The sequence below is a fragment of the Ovis aries genome, chromosome 22 (genome assembly GCF_016772045.2).
Source record: "Ovis aries strain OAR_USU_Benz2616 breed Rambouillet chromosome 22, ARS-UI_Ramb_v3.0, whole genome shotgun sequence".
Classification (NCBI taxonomy): Eukaryota; Metazoa; Chordata; class Mammalia; order Artiodactyla; family Bovidae; genus Ovis; species Ovis aries.
This window is the reverse complement of record NC_056075.1, coordinates 44973306-44997091: the sequence shown is the minus strand read 5'-3', so window position 1 is coordinate 44997091 and position 23786 is coordinate 44973306. Positions and strand designations below refer to the sequence as shown.

The 23786-nt window shown below is 47.3% G+C and overlaps 1 protein-coding gene across 4 annotated transcripts in view; it reads right to left on the bottom strand.

The window, feature by feature from the left end:
* Window positions 1-825: 825 nt before the first annotated feature.
* FANK1 (fibronectin type III and ankyrin repeat domains 1) overlaps window positions 826-23786 on the bottom strand; it is a 113659-nt gene continuing 90698 nt past the window's right edge. Inside the window, exons 2-11 of one of the 4 annotated variants that reach the window (XM_004020262.6) lie at window positions 21952-22129; window positions 17515-17639; window positions 9963-10044; window positions 8697-8771; window positions 7908-7973; window positions 4751-4916; window positions 1907-2050; window positions 1314-1391; window positions 1179-1223; window positions 826-1074 (exon numbers count right to left, since the gene is read on the bottom strand). In XM_004020262.6, the coding sequence (XP_004020311.1) occupies window positions 1009-1074; window positions 1179-1223; window positions 1314-1391; window positions 1907-2050; window positions 4751-4916; window positions 7908-7973; window positions 8697-8771; window positions 9963-10044; window positions 17515-17639; window positions 21952-22129 (1025 nt within the window). In that variant the 3' untranslated portion in view covers window positions 826-1008. Of the gene's footprint in view, window positions 1224-1313; window positions 1392-1906; window positions 2051-4750; window positions 4917-7907; window positions 7974-8696; window positions 8772-9962; window positions 10045-17514; window positions 17640-21951; window positions 22130-23786 lie in introns of those variants that run through there. The other 3 variants (XM_027960493.2, XM_060404584.1, XM_060404585.1) reach the window with 3 other exon arrangements.

The following is a 23786-nucleotide window of genomic DNA, read 5'->3' as shown; positions in this document are numbered from 1 at the left end:
CCCCATGTGCTTCCCCCAAAGTTTTGGCACTTTTATTACCTGTAAGTTGGTCTTTCTCTGCAGAGAAGATTGCTGTCCTGGGCAGACCTCTGTAGCCCGTCTTCTCTCGGGGCCAAGTTAACCAGCTCGTCTCTCTGGAGACACGAAATGCATGTGGTCAGCTAGCTCCCTTCTTTGCCGATTTTAAGTGTGTCCGCTGAGTTCAAGCGCCAACACGTTTGTGTCTGAGCCCCCAAGCAGCACCTGTCCATTCCTGCTTGTGTCCGATCTGAGCGATCACCATCAGAACACTTTCTGCTCTGAGGACTCAGAGACATGAAACTCCTCCTTGGCAAAGCTGTCAACAGGCCAGCAGGGCAGGTCTTTCATCGCCCAGGCCTGAGTCTATGCAAACACATCCTCAGACCGGGCTGTTCTAAAAAGACTCCTCTAACACCAGAAGCAGAGTCTTGAACTATGTATCTCGCACTTTGATGTGAGGCCAACAGCTCAGCAGAAAACTCTGCTCGTGGCCTCCTGGGCTTTCTGGAGGAGCACCCCTCCAGGAGGGAGCACCACCTGGCGATGCGGCTGCAAGGCCTTAGGCTGGGAGGGAAGGACAGAACTGCGAACACATGGAGGGGGGCGGGGTGGGAATTTGCACCGGCTCCCAGGGTGGCTCGGACGGCAGACAGCTGGGAGGATGGGAGCGGGAAGAGGGAGACCAGTGTGTGGCTATGCATCTCCATCTCCGGGACCTAAATATTCTGTTTCACGTTTAACTCCAAGTTCAGGAAAACATCCTCATCCTGCAGACGCCCAGAGACAACACCACCGCCATGCATGTTTAGGTAAAAAGGTGTATTTCAAAGTGGGAACAGTTGTATGTTACAAAAGTCACTGTGAATCTTCAACTAAATAAGTAATCAAATGTATAGCCCTCAGAGAAACAGAATTCCTTCTCTCCAGTTCAAATCCCGCTTTGCTTTGTTTCACTGGGCTTTGAGAGGGAAGTAAGAGGTTCCCTGGTCAGCGAATAGATGACTTCTTCAGCATTTGCTTTCTTTTCCTTTCTTCTAATAGGGAGAGGACATTCTAGATAAACAAAAACAGGTGCATGTAATCCAAGAGTTGAGGTTTAAATTTTTTTTTTTTAATGCTACAAAATTAGCCTCAACGGGCAGCAACAACATCCCAACCTGTCTGTCGAAAACTCTGGCCATTTCGAGGACACCTTTGCCGAACTGAAAGACAAAGCAAAAGAAAAATTCTTTCATGCCTCTGTTCCCTCCTCCCCTCCAGAGAAATCTTGAGATGGAGATGGAGTCACATACCTCATTTTTCACACTTGCGTCTGCCCCTCTGTCAAGAAGTAACTGGACTAATTCTTTGTGGTTATTCAGCACGGCCACCTAGAAAACAGGCCAACAGTGGGGTGTGAGCAGGAAGGGGATCTCGGCACAGGCAGGTGCAGGACATCCACCAGCAACCCCCTCCAGAGGCAGAGCCGACAGGGGCCACCAGGGCCTTGCAGGATGGGCGTGTGGACCCCACTGCACAGCGCCAGCAAACACAGGGGAAATGGAAAGGAAATCTGCTTTCCTCCATGTGAGACAACACGTCCGAGGCCAAACCTGGACAGAGAACAGCACTCCTTTGTTCCGATCCCAAAATGGCCCCAGAGACTGGAGTTGGCAATGCTTCAAGAAATAGTTGTAGAAAGACTACAAAGATACTAGACTGGGCTCCCCCCAAAAGAATGCCATGATGACATCACCATGTCTTAATTCACAGGCCAGTGGGGAATACATACGCCACCCAAACCTGATGCTTTTATGCAGCTGAGCTCAAAAGAAGGGCTCTTATGGGGCAGCTGTGACCTTAATCCCACACGTCAAGCCAGGCTGCTACGTGGAGCAAGTCGTACCATGAGAGGGGTCTTCCCGTCTTTGTCCTTCACATTCACGTCTGCACCTGCATCAATCAGCAGAGAGGCAACTTCCTGGTTCCCCGAGACTGCAGAGACTCTCATGAGTGGGGTCCACCTGGAACCAGCATCGACAACGTCCACCTGCAGAACCACAGGGCAAATGGCTCTCAGCCCACTTTCTTGCCCTGCACATCACTCATGGGAAGCTTATAGAGCAATGTCTACTTGCCCAAATTCCCCCAATTTAGATAGCCGTCTTTCTAGACCTAGTGATTATCAGCTGGACTGTGCTGACTTTGTTCACATTTACGCAGCAAGCATCTGTGTTTGGGCCACTTTAAAGGGTGCAAACAGGCCCCAAGATGCTTCTCACCACCCATGAGCATCTTCATTTACACTGCCTTCAAAGGGAAAGAAGATGGGATAGAAAAATGAACATAATCCCCTTCTCCTTGGCCCCATGTGAGCTGCCTTATTTTCTCCTGCCTAACTTTCCCCTCCTGTTTTTATAGTTTCTGCTTCTTTTTTAAAGTATCTTTATAAGCAACTGTAAGTGCCTTCTGGAACAAGAGAGGAATATAAACACCCACCCTGATATTTACCAATAGGTATTAATTTTAAGCAGAAGAATTACAAGTAAATACAAAGCAACCAGATCTCTGACATGAAGTCCAGCCTGAAAAATCAGCCAACCTAATGCCTTGTCCAAAACAAGAGTCTGCCAGCTAACAAGATGGGCCATTTCCCAATAACCTACACCAACATCTCACAATTTTGTGCTTTAAAAGACATTTTAAAATAAGGGAATGTAAATGTTGTCTCCTCCAATTCCGTGAAGACCTCATCAATCCATGAGGCATGATACTGAAGGAGATGTACGCATGTGCACACAGATGGATCCCTGGATGCACACAGACACACACACACACACCTGATTCTGTTACAGAAGAATTACTCAAAGAAATCTATAGCTTCAGTAAAACATCAGACCAGAATAACAAACAAGGACCTGCCAGAAGAGCTTTAAGACCTTGCAGATGATTTGTATGTTTGAGATTACCTTCTGCAACACCGTTAAGATGTGCAGCTCTTCCCCCTGCAAATAACAAATAACCTTTCTAGGCAGCAAGCTCTGTTATGGTTAAGTAATAATAAAATAATTGCCTGAAATTACAGGGTGCTGTATGCATTTTCAGTGCACTCTTATGCGCATTTTCTCTTTGGGTCCTGAAGGTGAAACAGGGGTAGCTATTTTTATTCCTGGTTTACACGTGTTTAAACCAAACCTCAGAAAAGTCAAATGGCCTTCCTGAGGTCACATGGCTCATTAAATGTAGAAATGGTTCCCCATGGAAATAAGTCACACTCAGTACAGATCATTCGATTCAAGAAGAGGTGGTGATGGATTTCCTCCCAGGCCCATCCCTCCATCGTGCTGAGATCATCTACCTGCCACTTGCCAGCCACACAGAAATCTTCAGTGGACACATTTATGGAGCTGCAGTTCTACAGGAAAAGATGGTATTCACCCCAAGTGAGTATGTCCATAACTGAAGCACAGAGAGCCTACACTTCCAAAATTCCAGTATTTAAATGTCAGTGGCAGAGACCTGCCCTTCTTTCAGCAAAGGTCAACCATCGTTTTCAACTACAGATTCTTACCGGGTCCAAAGCACGAGCAAAACTCGCCATAAACCAAACAAGAGGAATGTGCCTGTCACTAGCACCCAAGGCAGGTGTGGGCCAGCCCTAACCACCAAGGCACGCAGGCTGATCCTTTTGACCTTTTGTGCATGTTTCTAAAACAAAGAAAACAAGAAATGTAATAAAAGGGATTTATCTTAATGACTGAGGTATTTTTCCTTCAAGGGGCCGTCGCACTCTATAACCAGTGAGATCCCACAGCTTAAGCCTTGCTTGCCCTCAGCCACACTTGAGAGAGAAACTGAGCAAATCTACAGACATCTTCCAGGAGACCGAACTCTACTTCCAAGTTTATTTTCCAGGTCATCAGTTTACCGTCTCAAAACCCTGCCCCATCTGGCGCTCAGCATTAGGACAGCATTTTGTCCATCTTTCCTTATTTCCATGCCCTAATATTTTTATTTAACTTCTTTGAAGTCTTGAACAGAACTTTTGAAAGTTTTCAGCAGTTACCGTAATTGAGCTAATTCTATTTGCCCAACTTCAAAATGTCTATAGATGTCCAAACAACTCTTCTACTTGCCAAGTAGGACTTGTACTTCCTGATGACTTGGAACCAGAAGCACCACCTGCTTCAAAGCAAAGACACAAGAGCTGGAATGCTCTCTTTTTGATATAGTGTTTGCTCTTTGGAAATTTTTTGTAATGATTCATCTTTAAAGCAAAGAATAAAAAATGATCTAATTCTAAAAGCAATAAGCTGCACTGTGACTGTAAGAGTTCTGAACGTCTTGGTGTGTCCAGCACCTGTGACAGTATCTGGTGTGTGGTCAAGATACAATCAAGCTCTGTTGGCAGATGGAAAGAAGAGATAAATGAGGAAAAGAACAAACGAAGCAGAAGCAACATCAGGTCCAGCTCTGGACTCATTCAGCACAGTTTCCTTCCCCCCCCCCCCACACACAAATTGAACCTCCATGACAACCTGAAGCCTCACTATCGTAAAAATCCTATCAGGATCTTTTTGGTCCCAAGGCTTCAGGAACCTTCTTGCTCATCAGTCAGAGAACTTCCTCCAGCATTGCTCAGTTCAACTAATCAAAGGCATCCACATAAGGTCCTGCTTCCCCTGAACCCTGTGGAATAGCATCTGGGTTCCTAACTCCACGTGTGCAGTTGACGAGGAGGGTCCCATACCTCACAGCCGTCCCCTATCATCCACTCGATCACATTGCAGTGGCCTCCGTCTGCAGCCCAGTGCAGAGCTGTACAGCCTCCCAGGTCTCTAGTGTCCCAAGAAGCACCATGTCTTCGGAGATATTTCACAACATCCAGGTGTCCCGCGTAGCATGCGAGCATCAGGCTGCAACACACAGCAGAAGAAACATTTGGCTATTCAGTGCAGCTGCCGTGCTCAGGTTCATATTTAGCCTCCCTGGTTTAAACCTCAGAGAGGAATCCTAATTTGGGTGGAAGAGTCAAGAAAATTATACACATAACGTGTCTATCAACTAATAAATCGACTGTGGTATATCCATTCAATAGAATTCAGCCATAAAAAGGAAATGAAGTACTGAAACAGGCTACAATGTAGGTGCACCCTAAAACATTATGCGAAATAAAACCAGCCAGACACAAAAGGCCGTATGTGTATTAATTCACTCATATTAAACGTCCAGAATAGATAAGTCCATAGAGACAGATTAGTGGTTTTCAGGGCTGGAGGGAGAGGAAATGGAGCATGACTGCTAATGAATTCAGAGCTTCCTTCTGGACTGATGGAAATCCTCTAGAATTATAGAATAATGGTGGTTGCACAACTTTGTTAATATATTTTTAAAGGCTGAATTGTACATTTTAGCAAAATTAATTTTATGGCATGTGAATTAAACCTCCAAAAAATGAATAATCACTGTAAATGAGTAGAATGTCAGATTTGAAAAATACCTACCAGTCCATGATGGTATTCAAAAGAGGAAAAGAAAAGAAAAAAAAAATCTCACTGGGCACTATTAGAGATAACCATTAAATGAAATCCTTACTCTAAATATTGGTACTTAAAAGAAAATAAACATTTTATTGTGCTTAAAATAAACATTTGTGTTGTGTTTATAGTATAAAATGAGTCCATCCTCAGTTGGTGAGGGAAAGCTCTGGTTAAAAGAAGACTACCAGCAAAATAAATATAGGACGAATGATGGAATTAGAAAATCACTTTTCGGCAAGTCCCAATTAAACACTGATTTAGGCAAGGATCGTGGTGGATGCTAAAATTTTTGTATGAAAGGTTAATGGAGAATAGGATATTCACATGGTACTGAATTCCTAGAACATAGATTATTTCCTAATTGCGATCGGAAACTATTATCTTTACAAAAGAAGGGTTTAGCTGTTATACCCTAACCAAAGGATCAGAACTAGAATATCCAGCTGTGGGACAACCTGCATCACAGCCCGGAAAACTGAAGTCACAACATTGGCCCTGAGGTGCTCTTGCTAAAGATGTTAACCTGAATCAAATCAATTTGTTAAACCTAATTTTAACTTTATTAGGAACAACAAACAAGTTAAATGCCTCCTTCACACCTAGGAGACAGTTGAGCAGATCACAAAGATAGGACATCCTCTAAGATAGTTGATCCCATCTCCTCAAAAAGTCATTGCTAAAAAAAAAAAAAAAAAAAAAATTAGGACAAAAAGAGAGGATTAGTTCTCATGGACACACAGGTTTCGCCTTTAGTCTACTTATGAGAAGTATTATATTATGAAATTTCCTAATCAAGACACCTTTACCCTCCGACATGAGCCCTGTAGTTGGGATGGAAAAGACACATAAATGTCTTCACATAAAGACATGCAAATTGCTTTCTTTCTACCACATTTTAGCAATAAGGCTATCCTCTGTAGCTGTCCAATTTCTCTCTGCTCTGGAAAAGTTCGAGGTTACTATCAGTACCTAGAAAATCTGAACAACCTCATTAGTAGAGCAGACAAACCACAGAACCTATTTTGGAGGTAATCTTTTTAATAAATTTTCCAGTTTATTATATAGATATGGGTTATTTCAGATGTTCTGCTTACTGCGTTGATTTTAATGGTTTAAATTTTCTCTAAAAAAGATTAAGTACCCATTTCAATGATTCAATCAAATCTACTTTAGACACAAACGTACCAATTTTTTCATGTTTAAATTTTCTCTGTTATGAGTCATTTCAGATTTCTAATTTTTTCCTCTGAGATTTATGAGAAATTGGTCCATTTTATTTCTCAACAATTTTTATTTTCTAATTAATTTATATTAAAAAAATTTTTTTTTGGTACCTCTCAGCTTTTTCTTTTCTTTTTCCTTTTTATGGCACTATTATTTTTCTTCACATTCCAGGATGTCTGATTCTAGGTGAGTGACCACACGCCGCTGTGGTTTAGTTCCAAAATTACCTAAAAATTACTTGAAACACTACTGTTTAAATGTGTAAGTGATTGTTTCAGTGTTACTAAAATCTGTTGCTGCACTATGTCCAGAGGGCACAGCAGGCAGGCTTTCTGATTTGGGAAACTGATGTTCTCTTCATGGCCGACCAGGCCTGATCAGGGTCCTCTAGCTGCTCTTTACAGACCAGTTTGCAGCGCAGACCCCTTCACTCTGCATCTGCCATACAACCACAAGCTCCTTGAGCAAAGGCTTTGCATTTTGTTCACTGTTTTACCCAAGGGCCAAGCATGGTGAAGCCTGGCACATGGTAGTCATTCAATAACTATTGGCAGACTTGAAATAATTAACTAAACAACCACTAGCTTGATGATTAAGTCTTTCTAAAACATTCTCACATCGCTATACGAACAAGCGTGTGAGTATCATGTTCTTTTCATAAACTTCTCCTGTGATGCACTCGGTCCTTCCACCTCAGGGAGGTTCTTCTCCAGCTGTATTGCCATGATTGTTCCTCACTCTAGAGGCACCTAAGACTTTCCGTTAACAGAGCTGGGCAAAATGCAGTGAGAGCCCTTAGGGAGGGGCCAAGTGTCACAGGCCCTTACAGCCAAATGCCCAGCACACAGCTGGAGATAACCATTTCAACATCCATCATTTACTGAGCGCAGAGAGTGTGCTGGGCTCTGAGCTAAGGAGGGAAGACGCATTGTAATAGATATCCCCAGAATTACCCCGTTGAATGTAACAATAAGTAACAAATGAACAAGCCAGCTTTTGAGTCACCATCATTCCTTTGGCAACCTATCACGCCTCAGTAATGTCAAAAGAAACAAGAAAATATTGGGGCTAAGTCAAAAGCCCTCTGGGAGTAAGCTGAATAACACAAGCATGGCGACCACTTAGGGCAGGTTCCACACCTACCTGTCCTTGCCACTTCCATTCTGCAAATTCACATCTGTGCCGTGAGAAATGAGGATTTTCACAAGCCTAAACAAAACAAATTTCAGTATTGCTGGATAAGCAGTTTTGATCAGTAAGAACCCATGATAACTCAGGAAAAATGAACTATTTAAGACTTATCAAGGCAACACACCACCTCTCCACACCAGCCCCTCCCGAAAAAAAACACAAGTTTTTGCCCTTTATGTGAATTATTTGAAAACAGAAAACTTCACCATATGAAACAAACCAGACTATCAAACTAACTCATTGTCACTTTAACAGCCATTTGAAATGTTTTCAAGTGTTAGCATTTAATGGAAATCCATGTTCTATTTCTTTCAAAATGGCATTTTAGTACTTAAAATATAAATATGATGGGAAAATATTAGTATTTATGCTTATCTCTGTGTAGAGAAAATGGAGTGTGTCAGTGGAAATTTTATCTGAGCAACCTATCAGAGAAGTTTGTTTTCCAGAATGAATAGCCCTCCCCTTTCCTTTATGAGGAAATTAACATTCTGATAACCAATTTCCCCAGAACATATAAAATACCTTGCAAAATGTCATTGAAATGGCTATCTCTCTTCCTTACCATGAGATTATACATTAGGTCCTCCCCTGCGTGTTGTCTGGTGTTATGATAAGAGCCACTGAGTTGGTGTTCAGCCCGCATGAGGCACAGTTTCGGAAAGAGAACCCCCACAGCCTTTCCCCTCCCAAGCAAGGGGCTCCACCCTTCACTAAGGGATGAGGAGGGAAGGGCCATACCTGGTGTATCCTCTCTGGGCAGCAACCATCAGGGCGGTGAAGCCAAATTTATTGGGAACATCAACCTTCACGTTGCTTGGGGAAAAACACAGAGGAGAAAGAGATTAACGTGCCTGCACCACTTCCTGTGGATTCACAGCTGACACCTCTTGCAGAGCACAGGTGGTTAGAATGGTTCATTTTCCCAAAAATTCCAATTCCGCCTGGGCCATTAAGTTGTTGTTGTCTTAGACTGCCCTGTCTAATATGTTAAAGGATCCAAATTCACAAGGAAAGAGGAGGAAATTGCTGTAATTTCACTTGAAATAGGCATTTTCTCCAATGCAGAACCATTATGCAATTCGATAAAATCCTCCACCAAGAGCAGACCCCCCTAAACTATGGAGAGGACACAGTGTCTGCGCTGCAGGCTCTCAGCTCCACCCGCCACACGAGCCTGGAATGAGGGCGAGCCACAGTTCTCCCTTGATCCCGTCTCACCTACTGGGAGTGAAGCTCTGCTGCTCAGAGAAAAAAGCCAAGCTCTTAAATAGCAGCTTGGAAGCTGTGGCTTTTTGCAGGAACCTTCTCTTCTCCAGCTTACAGAGCCTCAATTCAGAGATGACCTTTCTTCTAAGTGAAAGTTGCTCAGTCATGTCCAACTCTTTGTGACCCCATGGACTGTACAGTCCATGGAATTCTCCAGGCCAGAATACTGGAGTGGGTAGCGGCTCCCTTCTCCAGGGGACCTTCCCAACCAGGATCAAACCCAGGTCTCCCACATTGCAGGCAGATTCTTTACCAGCTGAGCCACAAGGGAAGCCCCATCTTCTAAGATGCTCAAAACTATCAATTCAAAAAGGGTCTGGGTAAGCTCGCCCCCTTTTCATTTGGGAAGCAGCTGCAGATAGCCCATCTGTGGCATTCACGGCCACCATTTCCCCTCTAGGGTTTTATCAGTCATTTGAATTAGAAACAGCTGATTGAGTGATTCCTTAATTTCATCAGGAATTAGACATGGGCAGTTAGGGGTGAAATTTGCCCAAATGCTATGGCATATAAGCAAGAATCAGAAGCTATTTCTGGGAAGAAAATGCGACACCCAGACTTGGCATTTCTGCCTTCAGTGTTCACTAAATAATAGCATTTATGTGGGGCTTTCTATGGTCGTCCTTACGAACCAGGCTGAACTCACACCAGTCATCTGAGATCGATTTTGGAGCCAGCTTTTAAGCACTGCTGTGAATTAAAACAGATCTAAGTTTGTAAAAGGCAGAGTTCTCTCACCCTCCTTGCAGGATGCGCACCAACAGATCTTCATCGTTCACGTTGACAGCTCTGTGCAAGTGTTCGCTACTTATGGGTTCTCCTGAAGAAAGCAGATGGAAGGTGGTCATCCAAAATAGAAAGAAAGGAGATACATTCCAGCTCTATTGCTCCTGCAGCCTCGAGTGGAAGTTCATGTTCACCTCTAAGAAGGCACTTGGCAACTTCGCTGAGTGTCTCTTACATGACATACTCCACTCCTCCTTTTACTGAAAAAAGATCTTGTTTTCACATATTAAGAGGAGAACATTTAGACTGTCCTAAAGGCTTGGGACATTTTCAAGTTATAAAAGCACTGCTGTGTGGATGTTATTCTGATATTTGAAAAATAAACCTTTCAGATTTCTTAAGACTTCATAAACGTCTCTTACGAGCAAGAAAAACCTCCACCATCGTCACGACGGACTGGTTTTGTTTGCCAGGGAGTCACTAAGCCATGTGAACAACAAACAAGAAAAGACAGATGGTTTTAACATTGGGAACCCACCCTGCTAGTCCTTCCCTGGGAACATAACATCCACTTCGGGCTTGAGGGGGCAGAAGGGCTCATACCCAGAGAGGTGGGACATGGTGAGAAAGCCTCACAGTGGGGGCAAGCCTGCGAGTGGGGGAGAGCGGGGGGAGGGTCCTGAGAAACAGTAGAGGAGCAACGGGAGAAGAGAGGCCCTTTGTGTAGTGACTCCTCGTGGAAGAGAACGAGGCAGAGAACCACGTGAGACTGCAGAACCACGTGAAAGAAGCCGTCCAGCAGGACGTTTATTTCACGGCTTCACGTGTTTCAGCTTCCATGACTTTCTGCCTTTGTCGATGATTAAGTTTACGTGAAATAATACAAAGCACTAGAACAGCACCTGCACATTATTTAAGTGTCTTTAGCAGTAAGGAAAAAAAAAGTCCACATGCAGTACAGGGGACGTGGGTTCAGTCCCTGGCTGAGAAGGTCCCCTGGAGAAGGGAATGGCAACCCACTCCTGTATTCTTGCCGGGAGAATTCCATGGGCAGAGAAGGCTGGCGGGCTACAGTCCACAGACTTGCAGAGTCAGACATGACCAAGCACACATACTCTCGTGCAGGTAACAGTAACGGAGTGGCAGGTGCCCTGGCCCCAAGCAGAGTGCCTTTCCTTTTAGCCTGGTGTCCAACCTCCCACACGCAAGTAGCATCCTACCTGCCCCCACAGGCATCGAGCTGATAATCCCTGGCTTCAGTCATCTCAAGGGGCTCATTCATCTAACATGTCTAAGGGACTTAGTCATGTATGGATGGGAGAGTTGGACCATAAAGAAAGCTGAGTGCTGAAAATTGATGCTTCTGAACTGTGGTGCTGGAGAAGACTCTTGAGAGTCCCTTGGACTGCAAGGAGATCCTACCAGTCCATCCTAAAGGAAATCAGTCCTAAATATTCATTGGAAGGACTGATGCTGAAGCTGAAATTCCAATACTTTGGCCACCTGATGTGAAGAACTGACTCCTTAGAAAAGACCCTGATGCTGGGAAAGAGTGAAGGGGGGAAGAGAAGGGGACGACAGAGGATGAGATGGTTGGATGGCATCACCGACTCTATGGACATGAGTTTGAGCAAGCTCGTGGAGTTGGTGATGGACAGGGAGGCCTGGCAGGCTGCAGCCCATGGGGTGGCAAAGAGTTGGAGATGGCTGAGCGACTGAACTGAACTAAGTAACGTCCATCCCCGGTCTTCACTCTAGGGGGCACCAGAGAGAAAGAGACACACACAGGCTCCTCCCCTGTTCTTCATGCTGTGGGGCTTTCAGCTGTTATATTCTCAACTCTGAAAGAAAACATCCCCCGCAGCCGTCTTCTCACATCGCACATCAGGCTGCCTCCTGGGGCTCACCCCACAGCTTACCCTCCCTCTTACGTCCAGCCTGCAGAGGTCCCTGGTCCCCTGTGCTGGTGGAGAAGTGGTCCGGGGCAGCTCCCAGCACTGGAGCCCCTTTCCTGCCAGTTTGCCTGGACAAGTCTCCCTGAACAGAGTACAAGCCAGGAAACAGAAGGGCAGAGGAATGAGTGGATCCCTATCAGAGTGACCTTCAGCTGATACCCTTTCTTCTGTTCCGGTAAAATAAATTTAAGCCGAGTGAAAATCGTTCTTGAAACAACCATGTTGTCTGCTTGAGATTGCCAGCCTCCTTAAGATGTCTCAGCTACGTTATACTTCCTTGTCATCATCCCACATATAGTTTTAGACCCAGAGCCTTAAACAAAAGCAGCACGATAAGCCATCAGAAGGCAAGGCCCACAGCCGGCCCTGGCCTTTAGAGAGGGGTCATCTCTAGCCCCTTGGTTTCGGGAGGTGCGATGGGAGGGCTCCCCAGGGGACTTTTGGTGAAGTCTGGTGATATTGTGATTGGTTGTCACAACTTAAGGGTTGGTACTACTGGCATCTAGGGGCTGGAGGCAGGGATGCCTCTAAACACTCTGCAGACCAGGGTAACTCCACAGCCTGAATTATCCAGCCCCAGATTCCAACAGTGCAGTGGCTGAGTTGGACACTAGAGTTGGACGGACTTAAAATGATCTATCCTTTAGTGAGCAAACAAAACCCAAAGTTCCCTTTCCCTCTCCCTTCCTGGAAAGGAGAAGGAAGGTGTCGTAGGTAAGTCCGTTACTGCACCAAAGACCCCACCCCTGTGAATCGCAAACTTCAATTGCCACTAAAAACACAAAAATACATGATTTGAATGGAATAGTTTAGAGGAACATAGGAATTGTGATAGTCACTCAGTTGTGGCCCAACTCTTTGCGACCCCATGGACTGTAGCCCGCCAAGGCTCCTCTGTCCATGGAATTCTCCAGGCAAGAGCGCTGGGGCGGGTTGCCATTGCCTTCTCCAAAATTATCTAGAACATAGGAAGCTCATCCTATTTCTACTGAATTTTAAAGTACGGTATCCTAACTCGATCCTATTAACTGAATCTAGGACTTTACATGATGCATTTAGATTCTCCTTCAGACCACAGACCAGGACAAGAAAGGCTGAGGGAGTCATCCAAGGAAGGAGTGTGGGGCTTGACTAGATGCTGACGTAGCTGACCAGTCCACTGTAGGCTTCCACTCTTACTAAACATTGGGTACAAGCAGACACCTTAAATACACATCTATGAACCCCAACTCCTGCCAAGTGTGAAGTGAAAGGGGAGGCCTAAAGCTTAGAAGCCTTTAGAAACGTGTTGATTTCTTGGAATGTGAAGGGAAGTCCGAAAAGCACACACAGCGCCCAGCACAGTGCCCCCTGACCACTTCTAGCCCACGCCGCCCCTCTTCTCTGCCCCAGCACACCTCTCCTCGTGCGGGCCCTCCCCTTCCCAGCCAAGGAGCTCTGCAGCAGGCAAATATCAGAAAATGAAGGAAGTTCATTTCACGCTTAGAAGCTTGAGGACCACGCATAGCAGATACCAGGGTATCATGATATTAGGATGTAATTTAAATAAATGTCCCTGAAGGCTCAGACGGTAAAGAATCTGCCTGCAATGCAGGAGACCCAGGTTTGATCCCTGGGTCGGAAAGATCCCCTGGAGAAGGAAATGGCAATCCACTCCAGTATTCTTGCCTGGAGAATCCCACGGGTAGAGCAGCCTGGTGGGCTACAGTCCGTGGGGTCGCAAAGAGTCGGACACAACTCAGCAGCTAACACAACACATTGCCTGTCCTGGCTTCTGTAACGGGTCATCAGCGCCCTCTGAACTCATTCTGAGAACAAAGGGACACCTCATGGAAGAGAAGGAAAACAACAGAATTGCTCACCACACCCTGCTCGCTGAGCTCCAGCAAAAGGAAGCAGTAACTGTCATCAGGGATGGAAGTTCTGTCTCAGCATTAACTCACTGACCCTCTCAGAGCCCTGCTGGGAAGGCAAAGAGGTACCGAGTGTGACCACCAGCCCTGACAGGGACCACCAAGGCTTGAAAGGTAGCTCTGGTTACAGGAATTGACTGAGAAACAGGAAAGAAATGCAAAGACTCTTGTTTGCAGGGCAGAGCAGCTCCTCCCATCTTACTCTAGGCAGGAGTCGTGAAGAACAGAGGAAATTCCAGGGTGAGCAGAATGTTTCAGGCCCCCGCCCCCAAGCCCTTTAAGACACCCTGGGTCTGGCCCAAGGGACCTGCTGTCAGTACGTGCGACGGAACACGACAAAGGCAGGCTTTGCATCTGTGGGTCTGTTTCTCTGATGTTGACCCGGGTGTCGCAATTCCAAATAGTGAACTGATGCTGCCGGTGGTGAAGACACTTGTGTTAGAGCACCCACGTGTGTTAGATGGGTGGCACTGGTCAGGTGGGACCTCGGGAGGGGACACCTGGCCAAGAGGAGGAGGGGACAGAGAAGTGTTTGGGAAGCCTCAGCTCACGTTCTCTAGGAGGGTCATTAAGCTGCAGATCCCCCAGCAGATATTGAAGCGGCGTGATAACACCTTTCTTGGTGGAATTTAAGTCTCTATTAAAAACAGTGAATAAATGATGAGCTCATTGGGGAAAATATTTGCCAATTAAGAAGCAGCAGCTGTTTTTCTTTCTTTTTAAGGGCCCAACTGATTAAAATTGCATGCCTCATTTAAGCAAGAATCTCCGGTACTTTACCTGGGGAAGGAAAAAAAAAAGGCTGAGCATCCTTTATTCAAACAAAGTACATGCTTTTGTGATTCATTAAAACACTTTCAAACCGAATGCAAATTATCAACCCACAGAAGCATTTTCGCTTGTTTTATATAATGTGCACATTTTTAATTCTTTGGTTAGCATGATCTGCCTCCTTAGGAGAATTTGCTTTGTATATTATAGTAACAGCCTAAGCAAGCAGCAGCCAGCCAGAAGGAAGAGGTACACAGATCCTTCCCACCCAGGAGAGGGCCCTGAGGTCTGGCACGCGTCCTGGAGGCAGGTACATCCACTGTGACCCAGCACCTGGCTCCCAGGGCGTCACCAGGAGCCTCTTCTCCAGCCCACCCTCATCCCTGCAGGAGGCCTTGTCTCTTGACCCGCGGAAGCCGTGGACTGCAGTGACAAAGGCTTTGGACCACCAGACCAGTTATCCACGGCTGCCTCTCCAAAGTCCACTCGGCAAGGAGAAGGCACACCGGGCTTGCAGGCGCCACCACTGTCAGCTGACATACCAAGAGCTATGGTGGGTGGGGGGTCTTCTGTCTTTCTAGAACTCCAGGTGGTACCCTGACTCCCCGTAACCTCTGGCCACAAGGTCCAGGAGCCCCTGCCCTGGCTTCGGTGGGATACTAAGGATGCCAGTGGCCACCAGAGGCCTCTCTGCGCCCGGTTCCACTCACCTGGCAGGTTCAGGGGCATCTCCCCAACCAGTGGGAACCAGACCCACCTCCTGAGACGCAGGAAAGAAAGCTGAGCCAGTCAGAGCATCTCTTCCTCCTCCCGGGTCCATCTCGGGGCATTTTGTTCACTATCTGCCCACGCGCGTCTTAAGTCTTCTATAATTAGGCGTGACTAACCCATCACCCTCGCCCTTCAGCACACAGTAGGTGGAGGCCAGGAAAGACGAATGACTATGTAAAATAAGAGGCAACGGAGTGTTGCTAGAGGCGGGGAGACCCTGAGACACGGCTCTGTGCTGGGGGAGGACCTGAGTGCCCGGCAGGCCAGGGGCAGCCCCACAAGGACCCACCTGGAGCAGAGCTCTGCCCCTGGAGGGGACGCGGTAGGCCCAGGAGTGGAGGGGAGGGCACCCCAGGACGCAGAAGTGGAGTCCCCAGAGGGCTGCAGGGAGCTGAGCGTTGGCCTGGGGGAGCCGCCTGCCCCAAAGCGGGCCTCCGGAGCCTCTCTTTACCCGGTGGGCTCCCTTCGCCCATGTTTCTCCTCTCTGCTCTCCTCCCTTCTCTATGCCTTCCCCAAGCGCACAAACAGCTGCCTTTTCTTTCCCCTGTTGACTCCAGGAGTCAACAGCTTCCACAGAAAGGCAAGTGCGTTCATCCTCTCCAGCTTCAGGGCCAAGCCATCTTTTCTGACCAGCATCTTCGGAATTGACCATTTCACGTCAGAAGCCTTCTCTGAAACTGTATTTCTTCACAATCAGCTGAGCACCATTTAGGGGGTGTACACGATGTCGCCACTCTCAGCTTTAACTAAATTCTCAGCTTGCTAAACTGAGATTCAACCCCCTAATGGCCCCCATGCAATGGAAGCTGTTATGAACCAACTCAAAATCTGAATGATCTTTCCTGCACATGAAAACTTCCATGAGTAAAGGCCTTACAGACACAACTGAAACTCTCTAAAAACATATACACCCGTATTCAAGCCAAATGCTACACCGAATGAAACTTGAAAATAACATTTAACTCACAAGAGGTGGATTCCCTTTATGCAACCGAGAAAAAGGTTTGTCTGTGGGTGGGCCGGGAAGAACACTTCTGACCGTTTTAATCTTCACAGCATTCTGGTTCAAAGATGTCACTGCGTTACACACACACGTTCAGGATGCTTTAAAATACCGATCACAGGGTTTCCCTGGTGGCTCTGTAGTGAAGGATCAGCCTGCTAGTGCAGGGGAAAGTGAAAGTCGCTCAGTCGTGTCCAACTCTTCGCGACCCAAAGAGTCTATGCAGTCTATGGAATTCTCTGGGCCAGAACACTGGAGTAGTTAGCCTTTCCCTTCTTCAGGGGATCTTCCCAACCCAGGGATCGAACCCAGGTCCCCCACATTGCAGGCGGATTCTTTACCAGATGAGCCACCAGGGAAGCCCAGCCAGGGGGCACAGGTTCGATCCTGGGTCTGGGAAGATCCCACGGGGCAACAAGGCCCATGAACCACAGCTACTGAGCCTGTGCTCTAGAACCCGGGAGCCGCAACTACAGAAGTCTGTGCGCTCTAGAACCTGTGTATGCTTTGCAGCAAGAGAAGCCACCGCAATGAGAAGCCCGTTACGGCAATGAAGAGTCACCCCGCTCAGTGCACCTAGAGAAAGCCCATGCAAATCAATGAGGACCCAGCACAGCCGAAAATAAACAAACCTTTAAAAGAGAAAGTATGATCACAGAAAATATTTGCACTCCTAAATCGGCCTCTCGCCCCTCCCCCACTGTGTCTCCACCCACGGCATCCCCAGGAACCAGGTTTATGCATCCAGTCATGACGATACACTGACATTGTCTCAAAGGGACAAAATGCCAAGCGGATTTCTCCCCTGAGGTCACCCAGGCGGGCAGCCTGCTTCTCGCCCTGGGAACCCTTGGGGCAGCCCACACGCCCCATGGCTCGTTTCCTAAGAAAGGTGACTCCATCCTTTTTTTTCCTGAATGTGCGCTCCCAGGGTAGTGCCAGCCGACACAAAAACAGGGCTCACTTTTGTCTGAGCATAACGCGACTTCCCTTGTGGGATGGCCAGGCCTGGACAGCGAACAATGTTATCACAGCGTTCAAAAACGGAGCGGTTTCTGCGACCAGTCAGGCCGAGCAGAAAGCAGAGAGTCTTCCCCTTCATGCTGGCCGGGCACCATTAGACAAATGGGCTCCGAGTTCTGAATACTCACGGGTTGTGGATACCGAGACCACCGGGCTGTACGCATACTCTCCGGAGGGGCTGGTGACCTTCAGCCGAAATCGGTACAGGGTCCGCGGTTCCAGGCCTTCCACCACATGCTTGGTCGCGTAGCCCCTAGACGGGAGGGAGACCGGCGGTGAAGACAGCAGGTCATGGAGGCTGTGTCCTCCAGAGCTACCAGAAGGGCGGCTGGAAGGGTTTCTGAGCACTGACTACCCCCAGGACGGAGCTCACCTGGAAGGCCAGCCGTCTCTCACCTTGGGCTGAACTCTTGGGTACAAAGGACAAACCAGGCGTCCGCTCCTGCCCCCCAGGTGTCCTCCACCCCAGTCTCCTTCCTGCAGGCAGACACACAGCTGGCACGTGACTGTGCAGAGAAAGTCCCCTACACGAGAACCTTCAAGCTGTGAACTTGCAAAGATGTGAACGTGTGCTAATGTGTCCCATCATGCCAGCTGTTAGTTCACGTGTCTGGCGTACATTGTCACATGTGTGCACGCTCGACAAGAGGCTGTGCTTTTGTGTGCTCTTGTTTGCGGAGTTGTGTATCATTTACGTGGCAAGCGTGAATACGGTACTAGAGAGCCAGTTGTGCTGGTTGAGCACCAAGGCTAACTTTGCTGGACTCACAAAGTGGACTGACCGACTCCCTGCCCCTGCAGGGAGAGGACATGAGGAAGAAGAGAGTGTGAGGAAGGAGGGGACGACGTGAGGAGGGAGCAGCTGGGGAGATGGGCGTCCAGGAACAGTGTGCTCATCACGCCCCGCGATCCGTCTCAGCTGGGAAACGTTTGCGGGAAGTGGGTGCTGAGCGCTTGGAGGACAGAAAGCTGGCCAGAGGCTGCGACGGAAACCTGAAGGCCTCCGGAGGCAAGGGTGGGGATCAGAGCATTTGGAGCCGCAAAACGAGTCCTGGAAAAGGCAGGCGGGCCATGCTGCCAGCTCAGGACTCAGAGAAGGTGCTGGGAGGCAGGGCCAGGGGCCTGTGTGTCTGACTCGCCACGCTTTCTAGGACGCCAGGTCTCCAAAAGCCCACAGACTTGTATGTCATCCCAGCGGTGCTCCCGACCTCGAGCTGTCCACGGATGCCCCCTGCTATCCTCCTCCTCTCACATCCCGCACCTGGTCCACCAGCAAAAGTTTTCAAAATGGTCTTTAAAAAACCTGAATTCACCACTCTGTCGTCTCCCACCTAAATTATTACAGACGCTCCCCAGTTAGTCCTCCCTACTGTTGCCGCCTCGGCTCCTCCCTCAGCAGCCAGACTGGCCCTCCCGGGGAGAGACCACCATGCCCTCCATGGTTTATGGGGGCCCAGAGGCTTCTCCCCTGGCAGAGGGGCAGCCCCCAGGACACCGGGGGTCTCCTCCCTGGCCCAACCCCTGTCACCCCTCTCATTCACTCCACTGCTCAGCATTTCTGGAACTCCAGGCATTTTCACCAGCTGTGTCTTCTGCCCAGGACGTTCTTCCAGACACTCACAGATACCCCTCCCTTGCTCCTTCATACGGATGTCACCTGCGCAGCGAAGCCTTCACCTCCATGCCAAGCCCCTGGCTTCTCCTCCTCAGTACTCACCACCATCCGACACACTCTGTGTTTTCACTTCTGCCCCTTCCTTACCATTCATCTTCCTCATCACAAGGGAGGAATTAGGATCTGTTTGTCCAGTGCGGTATCCCCAGCAACCAGAACAATGTCTGGCACATAGTAGGTGCTGATTGAATGAATGAATGAAATGCATGATAGGGGAAACGACTATTAGAGGAATTTAGAGGGGTAGATAATAGGAGAGCAAAAGGAACATCTCAGTCAAGACAGAACCTGGCTTGGGTGGAGCGAAGGATGGAGCAGGGTGGGAGGGAAGATTGTTCTGAACAGGGAAAACAGCTGAACACACGTGCAAGAAAATTCAAGGCGTCATCCAAGGACGTGAAGCAGCTTTCACTGGACAGTTCATACTCAGAAATAAGAGACAGGAAGAAAGACAGGCGGTGGGCAAACTGAAGAGCATCCAATGTTAGTCTGTGGGAGTCTGACCTTCATCCTGCAAGCAATGGAAACACATTGCAGGCAACATGACAAGAGGAAGGTTAAAAAAGAAAATGTGGGATTTGGACAATTACACAGCAACTAAAAGGGATGTGGACAATTACATCAGCCGCTGTGGACAGCCGTAGGACCTGGGAACTCAGCAGTGACAACTCAGAAAACAGATCCTCCTTGCAGCCTCGCAAGGGACATGCTGGAGTTGAACAAATGAGAGCACAGAAAGGATGTGCAGAGGGAGAACTCACAAAAGCTAGATCACGGGCTGTGAGAAGGAGCGCCAGCATCGACCCTAGACTGGCTAGTGGGGCAGAACAGAAAGCGACGGGTCGAAACGAAGTTCTTAAATCCACAAGCCCAAGGTCAGGTAGTCTAGATCGCCGCTTTCTTAAAGAAAGGCATTTCCTAGTTTTAACGACGATATACCCAGGGGGAAAGGGATGGAACCAAGAAAAGGTCAAGATTAACGTGGTCGCACTCTGCCACCTAGCGTCAAGGCTTGTGCTAATCCTCTGCGATAGCTTGAGCGTCTCACAATGGTGGCTCAGGGTTGGGGGTCTGAAGGCCTCCGGGACAGGTCCTGAAACACCAGGCAACCAACCAGCTGAGCTTCCAGGCCAGGCAGCACTCAGATCTCTGAGAAACCCAGGCTGGAGGCCAGTGGACCTGACTGCTCACCCAGCACAGGAGAAATGGAGGCGGGAAGTAAAGGAGCCCCTAGGAGAGTCCCACCTGACGTCTCCAAGCTCGGCTCACGGTACCAAGATAGACAGCAGGAAAGAAATTGAATCTTTTTCTCTATATATAGGGATACTTATTATATCATCATTCATGCTTTGGGGTGGATTTGCTTTCTTCAGGTACGTGCATGCATTTTTTTTTTTCTAGGTACAAAGAATCATTCATCAAATCGCAAGGATACCGTGGTTAGGTTTTGTACCCTCACCACAATGCCACCTTGAGTGAAGTCCAGCCAAGCACTGGAACTGTTCTGCATCACGACCTCAACATCCCCAGGATGGTGACTCTGCCCTGCAGCTTTCCCTGACGTCCCCACTGGGGAAAGTGTGAGAGGTTCGCAGGATTGCTCTGTACGATTTCTCACAGCCAGACGTGAAGCTGCCATTATGTCAAAATTAAAAGTTACATATAAAACCAACTGGTACCTCATTTTCAGTCTTATTCCTAAAACACAAGTCATTTTACAAGTAGTAGAGCTGGCAAAGGAAGAAATAAGGATTGAAGTAAAAGCTAAGGCGGTGGCGGGGGGGGACAAATGACTTCTTGATACAAGTATTTTGAGGGCCTCCTGTGTGCTGACACTGTCTGGAGCTGGGGAGAACGCCTGAAGCAAAGCAGGAATCTTACCTGCCTCTCATGGAGTTTAGATGCTGGGGTGCGGGGAGACAGAAAATGAAGAGACCAATGGCAAAGTGACTCCAGCAGAGCCAGACGTCACGAGAAAATGAAACCTGGTCACAGCAGAGAGGAGAGCTGGCTGGAGGGACGGCTACCTCGGGGGGCCTCTTGAGGAGGGGCCAGTATTTGATATGACACGTGCGTGGTGTGGAGGAACCAGCTGTGTTAAAAACAGAAGGAGCACTTCTCCGGTGGCGGAGTGGATAAGAGCTCGCCTGCCAAAGCAGAGGACATGGGTTCGATCCCTGGTCCCAGAAGATTCCACATGCTGCTGAGCAACTAAGCCTGTGTGCCGCAAGTACTGGACCTAAGCGCCACAACTACTGAGCCTGCACCCCTAGCGCCTATGCTCTGCCACTAGAAAAGTCATCTCAATGAGAAAAAGTCATTTCATCTCCAGCGGACTGCAAAGAAGAGTAGCCCCCCACTTGCCGCAACGAGTGAAAGCCCGTGCAAAGCCATGAAGGTCCAGTGCAGCCACAAAAGATAAAATAAATAATTAAAAACAGAAGGAAATGCATTCAAGAGGAAGGCGAAAAGCCAGGCCCTGATGGAGGAGAGATGGAGGTGGCAGGTGGGTTGGAAGAGTCAGCGAGGGACCAGTGATGCAACGTGAGTGTCAGGGAGTTGTCACACCTGTGCCCAGGGCACCCTGATGGGAACCTCAAGTGATTTCATCCAACTCTCCTCTGATTCTGTCTCCACATTTCGGATTTGAAATATATACCATTAGAATATTTCAGAAGCCTACAGAGCTCTCAGAGGTCTAGGAGGTTTAATTTCAAAGCGACTGCTCACCCTTCTTTTCCGAAACTCATCCTTCATAGAAAGAATGGATCCAATGATGCTCTCTCATCCTTTTAATTTCGAAAAACAAGTCTTCTTAGAGACAACAGAAACCAATCCAGCTAATCAAGAAACCAAAGCAAAATATTAAGCAATTCAACATTGCACCTACGTATAAATGATACCATAAGTGTGCAGTTTGGGGTCCTCTTCTTCGATAGAAAACCTGAACCATTGTTCCTGGGGGCCCTGCCGCTTTGCTTTCTTCTCCAGATCCCAGTATAGTTCAATGCTGTGATGAGTCACTTTGCCCACAACAGGCGGATGAGGCTTTGAGGATGATGTGATTTCTAGAAAAGAAAAATGATACAGTATTTCAGGGCTGTTTTCCCATAACGACAAGAGAGACTGGCTGAGTGTGTTATAGCTGCTCAAAGACCAGCTGTGTTTTCCTCTACATCAGCCATACTGTAGGTATGTCTCCCTATGGTTTGAAGAACCTTGGAAAAGCATTGAGTGATAGAAAATTCAGCTGATGCAGTGAGCTGCCACGTTCATCAATGAGGTGACTGCATCTTACCCATCGACCTCACACTTCATCCATGGACCTTTCCAAAAGGTTGGTTAACTTATGGAACAAATTAGGATGTTCTCTGAGCTGATGAAACTCAGTTTGCCGTTATCATCCTTCAGTGAATTGGCTGGTAAGCAAAGTCGTAGACAAATGAAATCACTGGTCCAAATATTTGTAACACAGATGACAAAGGGTTGATACCGATTCTATATAAACAGCTCTTACAAACTAACCAAGGGGAAAACCGAAAGGGTAATCATAACAACCAGGCAAAAATGAGCAGTAGACAAAACGGTAAAAATAAACAATTTCCAAAAAGACACTTATATTGCCTAGCAGCCATGGAAATGGATAACAATGTCAGACACTTAAAAAGAGCTTCATAACTATCAGAAGTGATCATGTGGGGAAAGGACAGTTATACACTGGTTGGTGGGGGGCAGGGTGTGGAGTATGAATTCTAGCCTTTTTAGAAAGCAGTAAGATGGCATCTATTAAAATTAGAGATACATACACCCTCCTCTGCAACCATCCCAGTCTTGGTAGACTCTCCTGCAGAAGTCTGAGCCCATCGGGACATATATATAGTGGACATTAACTGCTACAGCTTTTAGCCAATTACAGCAACAAAAGGAGAAAACCCATTAATAACAGAATAGTCAAATAAATGATGGTATGTCCATAGCATGGAATATTACATGGCCTTTAGAGATAAATTTGTTCTGCACTAGATGCCTTGAAAGTAGTTCCAGAAGGCATTGTTGAGGCAGAAGTCAAGATGTCGAGAAAAAGAGGGTATTTCATTTCTGTAAAAGATGACAAGGGGCACAGCACACAGCAAGCTGTTCCATACCTAGTTTTTCTGTTTCATGTTACTTTCGTCTCCCTTGCTGGATTTTTAGGTCCTTAGGGCTGGGCCCTTGACTCACACCGCCTTTAAAACCTTTCCCCCTCCCTCAGAGTCTTTCAGGCCTCAAAAACTACCATTGTTATCAAGAGAAAACTCTAACTTGAAAAGATACCCCACTGTTCACAGCCACATTATTCACAACAGCCAAGACATGAAGGGAGTCTAAGTGTTCATCAGCAACGGAGTGGATAAAGAAGACAGGGTACACAGACACGATGGAGCATTACCAAGTCATAAAAAAGAATGAAACCGTGCCATTTACAGCAAAATGGAGGGACCTAGACGTTATCACATTAGGCAAAGTAAATCAGACAAAGACAAATATATATGATATCACTTCCAAGTGGAATCTAGTATATGATACAAGTAAACTTGTTTACAATACAGAAATAGACCCACAGAAATAGGAAACAAACCTATAGTTACCCAAGGTGGTAGGGAGAGAAGAGATGAATTGGGACTTTTGGAATTAACATCTACACACTCTTACGATTATACAATGGAAGTGACAAATAGATTCAAG